At 46.9% G+C, this 7,818-nt stretch overlaps 1 protein-coding gene across 1 annotated transcript; it reads right to left on the reverse strand.

Moving 5' to 3' along the window:
* Positions 1-757: 757 nt before the first annotated feature.
* On the reverse strand, positions 758-7,470 carry Hmgn1 (high mobility group nucleosome binding domain 1). Its single transcript, XM_004842364.4, has 6 exons — positions 7,071-7,470; positions 6,736-6,768; positions 6,609-6,638; positions 6,473-6,523; positions 2,910-3,038; positions 758-1,590 (listed from the first exon to the last, which is right to left on the reverse strand). The coding sequence occupies exons 1-6, from the start codon at positions 7,284-7,286 to the stop codon at positions 1,543-1,545; spliced, it is 507 nt and encodes a 168-aa protein (XP_004842421.2). The 5' UTR covers positions 7,287-7,470; the 3' UTR covers positions 758-1,542.
* Between the last annotated feature and the right edge of the window lie 348 nt (positions 7,471-7,818).

Here is a 7,818-nt window from a genome sequence, read left to right on the forward strand (position 1 = left end):
GCCCAAGCTTAAAAACCACTGTGCCTGGAGCTTTGCTGTACATATTGTCTTGCCTCACAGCAAGAGCCAACTGTGTTTACTTCAGGACACTGGGCCGTTTCTGATGAATCCGCAGTCAGGGGCTGGGCATGCGGCTCAGGAGCACAGCACCTGCCCAACATGGGTGAGGTCTTGGCTTCCACCTCTACCACCAGGAAAAATAAGGCACACAAACATCTTCATCTTCGGGTGGGGAATGTAGCTCAGTGGTAGTGTCTGGCCAGCAAGCCTGAGTTCAACTGCAGCGACCCCCCATCCCGCCCGCCAGGCATGGTGGCACACACCTGTCATCACTGCACTTGGAGGCTGAAGCAGGAGGATCACTGTTTGAGGCCTGAACTGCGTAGCCAGATACTGTCTCGAAGCAAACTTCATTTTAAATTTTAATTCCTTCAAATTAAAAAAGAACTTTGTGGTGATGCACACCTGTAACTAGCATTCTGGTAGGTAGGCTGAGGCATGATCACAAGTGAGACACTATTTCAAAAAGGGCTGAGGGGCCAGGGATTTAGCTCAGTGGTTCCACCGCCTGCCTCGAAAGCACAAGATCCTGAGTCCCATCCCTGGAACCAAAGAAAAGATAAAAGGGGGGGGGCTGCTGGAGAGGTAGCTCCATGCAAAGGCCTTGGGTTCAACACAATCTCCCATAAGGATCAAATACAGAATTTCTCTAAATGAAATGTAAACCAGACTTTAAACCACATACATACTTTACAACTGTCTTCCACATTTTAGATTTTATTGGTTGTGTTGAGGATCAGTACAGACACTTCACTTTGTACACAATTTTTAACACACGTACCAAAAATCTAAAAAACTACGTATTGTTTCTTTTTCAGTTATTCCAGTGACTTTCCAGCTTCAAATTTGGAGGCAAATTTTCCATCAAAAGATTAAGTACCAGTATCTTCGAACGCTGATGAAGTGTTACTTAAGTTTCATCAATTCACAATTTCTTATCATATACACTACATACTCAAATTTTTGATCTTTCACAGCACATTAGCAAAATTAGGCAAACTGGACTAGCACAACCAAAAAAGATGTTACAACGCACACACAATTCTGACAGGGCAACAATCAGGAAGTAGTTTTCTTTAGGAAACAATTCTACTAAAAACATGGGAAGTCATTTAAAATATCCAAGACATATTAAATGCACGACTGTGACTCCAAATTACCATTTAGTATGCTTTATATTGCAGGATATAAAACTAACCCCCACCTATGGAATGTTAAGCTGACACCCAGGACAGTCAAAGCCTGCCATAATTCAATATCCCACTATTTTCTGGTTGTACCAAAAAATAAACAACCAGCAAATGATTTCACCTCTAAAAAAAAATCATTTACACTTAAAAAATGCGATGAGGTGGGATTCCCTCCTTTTTAAAAATGTTTCTAGAGCTACTAAAAAACTTGCATTTACAAAATAGTTGATAAAAATATTCCTCTGGATTGTACAAGAAGGGAGACAGGGAGCACTGATAAGATGCGGTGTGCTCAGTCAGACTTGGCTTCTTTCTCTTCCGTTTCATCAGAGGCTGCGCTCTGCAAACCAAAGGCAATAAGCGAGGTGAGCAAACTTCTGATTCAAGGCTTTGGTCTGACCATTAGCATTCAGTGTCACATACATTACAGAACAACCATCTTTTCTGGTACTGAGGATTTAATCCAGGGCCTCTGCATCTTTGGCCCTTTTTAAATTTTTAGACAGGGTCTCACTAACTCACTCAATTGCTCAGGGTGGGTTAGAACTTGTGATCTCCCTGCCTCAGTCTCCAAGAGTGCTGGGGTTACAGGGAGTACTCATGCCTGGCCATGTAACTTTTACTCTCGAAAACACACCTGACCCTCACCCCTAGGTTCTGCACGTGCAAATCTACCTACTCTAGGCCCTGGTATGTAAAGCACTTTCCCTGTGGCCCACTCACAGCCACAAATATCATACTTGGGTAACCTGCTGTGCTGTTTAAATTGGTCCCCAAGCAATATATGTAGTGCTGCTAAGGGCAAGAAAGCTATGATGTGCCTGCCCAGAACCACTCCTCCAAAACCAAACCAAAACAACAGAACTACACAGGGAGGCCTTATGCTCTCTACATGCTGGCTTTGAAGTAGATCCTCCTGCCTAAACCTCACAATTATAGGCATCCACCACCAGGTCCACTCCACTCTCTCTATGAGGTCAGGAAATACGCATCAAGCACCCAACAAACACAAAGCTAAAGGGGGGTGAGTGCGTGTGCATATAGTCCCAGCTATTTGAGGCCCCCCAATCTCAAAACAAATCAAGATTCAAGCCTACACGCTGCAAATGGAAAAGTACAAAAAACAAAAGCACTAGTAATTGGTTTAAAAAGCCCTCACATTCATGTGAAAGAAAAGTGAGTAAATCAAATCTTTTCTAAATTTCTTAAGAAGCCAGGTGTGGTGGTGCACACCTATAATCCTAGCACTTGGGAGGCTGAGGCAGGACTGCTGCAAGTTCCAGGCCAGCCTGGGCTACACAGTGAGACCCTGTCTCAAATAAATACCCCCTCAATCCCCTGAACATAAAAGTTGATAGTAAATACATTAACATTTCTTAGCTGGGCGTGGTGTGCACATCTGTAATCCCAGAACTCTGGGAGGATGAGGCAGGAACACACCAAGTTTGAGTCCAGTCTGGGGAATTTAGCAACACAGTTAAGAACCTGGTCTCAAAAATAACAGAAGGGTTGGGGATGTAACTTAGTGCAAATGCCAAGTTCAATCCCCAGTACTGTAAACACAAACCAACAAAATAAACCTTTCCACTTATTTACATATATACTTTCATAAAGATCTAATGTTCAGAACCCCAATCAACACACTCAGCCACTTCTAACCTCCTCGTTTTTAGTTTCTCCGTTTTCCGTGGGTAAATCTTCCTTAGGTTCTTGATTAGCCACTTCAGCCTGTTTTCCTTTTGGTCCCCTTTTCCCTTTTGCTTGCACTTTTTTGTCAGAAGATTTATCCTGAAAGACAGTAAGAAGGCATCTTCAGGAATAACCTCACACTCACATTTCCACATGATACAGATTGTGGCAGACAGCGGCTACGTCACACACCAGGACTTCAACCTGAGCTACCTTCAGCCCCAACCCAGCACTGAGGAAAACAATGTTAGGAAAATTTACAGCAGGCCTTGAGCATCAAGCCTCAGTAGCCAAGATGGCTGACCTGCAGCCTGAGCTACACTTCATCACCCACTGCTCTCTAAAGCTGCACGACAGACAAGTAAAGTGGAGAGGTTCCTGGAGTGTTACCCAACAGGACCCTACCAACCCCCAGATTTCTCTTAGGCACAAACGACAAAAAGATTCCACAGAACTATTGTCCTGACAAGACTTTTACCCTCACACGAAGACCATTCACCTGAAGAAAGCACCATGCTGTATAGCCATGTTGACTATCCTGCTAGTTAGTCCCTGGGTATCACATAATGAAGAGCTAAAAGGACCAATTTTGGGCTTATCATTTTCATTTAGGTGTTTGAAGAATCTGAAAGGCATAGGTATTAATATGATGGTACAACCTGAAACATTATAAAGTTCAAAATTTAAGCCATTTTAAAGCAACATAAAAGTGTTTTTAGATACCACCCATCAATACGTAAGGAGAATTTTGATCCTTACAGGGTACTGAGCAGGTACTGACTCAAAAGGCCGCAAGACAGGCAAATCTATTTCACAATTTCACAACTTCACAAGAGGGGAAAAATCACTGCCTGGCATCTGTGTACCTGTGGTTACACTGCATAAAATGACAACAGTGACTTGCTGTCTTAAGATAAGTACATTATATAGACAAATATATTAGAAACTACACTGCTACAGGAGTCACAACTGCTTCTATACCTAAAAGGTCTTTCTTTGTAGTGAGATTTGTCTCAATTTCACAACCACTACCCTAACATGAATATGTAAAAATAAGACCATAGAAATTAATCCATCACAAATGACAAACTTTTGAGATTTTTAAATAGGCTTGAAAGGTCTCCAACAGAAAGAATCAATCAGGTGAGGTGGCATAGGCCTGAGCCTATAATCCAGCACTCTGGGGGCTGACCCAGGAAGATCAGTCTGAGCCCAGGCTGGGAACTGGAAGGCCCTGGGTTCAATCCCCATCTGGGGGAGAAGGGTCTCACTGAAGTAGAGGCTGGGGGTACAGCTCAGTGGTACAGTGGTTGCCTATCACGCTTAAAGTCCTGGGTTCCATCAGTAACCCCCCCCCCCCACAGAAAAAAGTTTAAAAACTAAGTTTTCAAGCTTTCAGACACCAGCATTTACTTCTAAGGAAATGATGTAAGTCAGAAACTTATACTAAAAGTGATTTGAGAGTAGTGTGTCTACCACAGTAATCTGTACAACAAGAAATGCTGAGCTTCTGTTGAAGACTTTAATAAAGTTGAATCCTGAAGACAAAAGTTTACTACAAAAGCTAGATGGAAAACCAAAAAAGAAAAAATGCTTCACCAACTTTTACTCAAGGGATGCTGACAGAAAAACTTACCCACTGATCTTTCACTGAGAGGAAAAAAGAAAAACTATTACATCTGCTCCCCCAAACCCAGAGGGTAAATTCTCAACTACTTTCATTTAAAACATTTTAGGGAAGATCCAGAAAAAATAAAAGAAAAAAGAAAGGGCTGGAGATTTAGCTCAGTGGTTCTGCTGCCTGCCTTGAAAGTGCAAGGTCCGGAGTTCGATTCCCAGCACACCCACACACGCCCACGAATTTTTTTAAAAAAGACAAAAATGGGGCCAGTGATTTAGCGCAGTGGTTTTGCCGCCTGCTGCACAAGCCCAAAGACCAGAGTTCAATCCCCGGTACCAAAAAAAAGAAAAAAGAAAAAGCAGAGAACTAGGCAAGTATTTTAGCCAATTGTTTAAGGCAAAAGAAAATAAAAAGCAGCAAAAAATCTGGGTAATTTCTTTCTTTCGGTACCAGAGATCGAACTCAGGACCTTGTGCTTTCGAGGCAGGCAGCGGAATCACTGAGCTAAACTTTTGGCAAATCTGGGTAATTTCAATACATTCCTGAGGTCAGTATTTTGTAACAAGATTCGCTATTTCTTTGGGCATTCATGAAAATAAGTTTCTGGGGTACTCTGCTGACAGAATTACTGAATTATTTTCTGGTGTGAGAAATTCTAAGTTGATATGCCATGATTACTTCTTTGAAACTTTATTTTCTAAATCGCAAAAACAATGTTTTGTTGAAGAAATCAAGTCTTACAATTCAGCTCTATGTATGTGCGTAAAAGGCTTTGTAATAAACTTTAAACAAAGACTTAATTGTTTTATCCAAGGCCCTTCAGCACCAAGAAAATTAACAAGATGTTCACCATGGGGCTGTAATTCATATCTGGATGCCCGGTAGCTCTGAACCCAGGGGGCAACACGCATGACTGTCCCACGGGGGAGTACAATCCACCCGATGGGACACAGGACAGTCATGAATGCACCACCAGTGGTTCAAGCTGGGGGTAGCAAGGTCTTAATCTTATCTCCTCTGGAGATTATGCAGTGCTAAGCTTTCATCTACATTTTAGGAAAGGAATGCAGGCATAAAATTTTTTCTCAAGCCTTCAAAGAGCAAACTTTCCAAAGTTCTGAATGTAAAGAAATTAATCACATCAGGAAGCATGTGCAGAGCCTTACCGAGTGGTTTCAACGCTGTACCCAAAAGCAAGCTTAAACCTAACTTACATGTATTTTGTTTTCCGCACTTACAAAGTGACCAACAGGATGACCACCAAGAAGAAAGTCCTCCCAAAGCCCCGCAGTCTGGACTCACTTCTGGAGCAGCCCCTTAGGACAAAGTTATTCCTAAGAACATCATCTCCAACGGCTTCCACAATACCGATAGTTCTGTTTTCAGTAAACACAACTCTAAGCGAGGAAAGATCTCTAATCTTGGCCGGAAGGGAACTGATATACAGATAAAAACTTTCCCATTCCCCTTCTGGCTCTAGCCCTGGCTTGGCGGTTAGTGTTAAAAGTACAAGCATGTTCGGCTGGGGATTTAGCTCAGTGGTTCCGCTGCCTGCCTGGCAAGCGCAAGGACCCGACTTCAATCCCTGGTACCAAAAAAAAAAAAAAAAAAGTACAAGCATGCACTGACGGGACCGGCAACCACAGCACACACAACAGAGAACACGTTTCCTTTATAGCCTCAAGCTCTTGTTTTAATATTTTGACACCTTAACTTTCCTGAACAGTTGCACAGCAGCGTTTACACTGAATGTTCCATTTCTGTATTACATTTTATCCAAGCCGGAAACAAACCTATGGAAATTAAGATGCACATTAAAAATTTCAATTAGAAAAAAAGCAACAACGACAAAAGCCCGGTATCAAGCAGCACCACGGCCTTCCTTGCCACTCGTCTAAGTTTTGAAACCTACCTTTCCCGCTGTCTTTTTTGGCTTCGTTTCCACTTTTGCAGGAGCAGGTTTCTGAAAAGAAAAAGCAGCGCTGAGCGTGCTAGGGGAGTGCACGATCACCGGGCAAATGAAAGCTGTAGAAGGTTTCAATACTCACAGCCGACAACCTCGCCGATCTCCTCTTCGGCTTGGGGAGAGAAAAAGCACGATCAGCGAGAACGACCGAGGCCAAAGGCGCGCCCCTCCCCACCCTTCCCGCCCCGGGCCAGCGCGCGGACGCTCACCTCCTCCTTTGCCGCCCCTTCGGCGGAGCTGACCTGCAGGAGAAGCACAGGGATGGGTACGGAGCGGCCTGGAACCCCCCCGACCGCCGCCTCCAGCCCCAACCCCGCGGAGAACAATGCCCGGCCGAGTGACGTCACGCTCCCCCCCCACCCCGAACGTTCCAGAACTCGCGCCCGGGACCCCGCGCCCGCCCGATCACCCCAGCGCAGGCCCCCGGTCGCTGCTCGTCCGGCGCTGTCAGTCGTGGGCCTGGCGGGCCAGGGCTTGGCCCGGGGAGCGGGAAGCAGGCGGTCAGGGGAGCGCCGGAGGCCGTGCGCGCCGCGACCGCGCTCACCTTCCTCTTGGGCATCTTGGCGTCGCGGGGTCTGCGTGCAGAAGCTGCGGGCCGCGGCGCACGAGAGCCTCGCGGAGCTATGCTGCTTGGCCGCTGCCGCTCCTCCCGCCGCCAGAGCTGCTGGGACCCACGGCGGGGGCGGTGGAGAACCGGATGGAACCGGATTGGGAGCCCGCCCCCTTCTACCCCGCTGGCCGGGCCGCCCCCCGCCCCCATTGGCTGCGGGGCCCTCCGCGCGGCGCGCGCGCTCTCAGCACGCGCCGGAATAGGTGAAACGGGCCGTCACTCGACCCCGCCGCCCCGCCCCCGCGCCAGGCGCCCCCACCCAGGCCCGCGACTCTCGCAAGGCCCCAGACTCAGGCGGAGGGGGCGGGCCCCGCAGGCCGCCCGGCTTCACAGTAACGTGTTTGAAGCCGAGCCGCAAAGTGCGGTCTGCGCACCGATTGGTGGGAGCGCGTCACGTGGCCACATACGTCCCCTCCCACAATGCACCTGGGTGACGGCCAGGAGTGGATACTGGGGGCGTGGGGAGACTGGGACTTAGACGTTATTTGGTAGTTTCGTGGACCGGAAAGGGAGAGAGACAGTGGGTAGGCGAGCGTGCAGATATTCCCCCCATCAGTCGTGAAGCAAAGCTAACCAGACTTAGCTTTTCAGGCGTGAGCGAGGCGGGTCCCACTGCGCAGGCGCAGGCGGGAGGTCGTGGGAAGGGAAGCGCGCTCGGGTTGGGCGCGGCCGCCATTGCGCA

This window comes from Heterocephalus glaber, unplaced genomic scaffold, assembly GCF_053883595.1.
Source record: "Heterocephalus glaber isolate CG9 unplaced genomic scaffold, H.glaber_assembly_v1.0 deba00000122, whole genome shotgun sequence".
NCBI lineage: Eukaryota > Metazoa > Chordata > Mammalia > Rodentia > Bathyergidae > Heterocephalus > Heterocephalus glaber.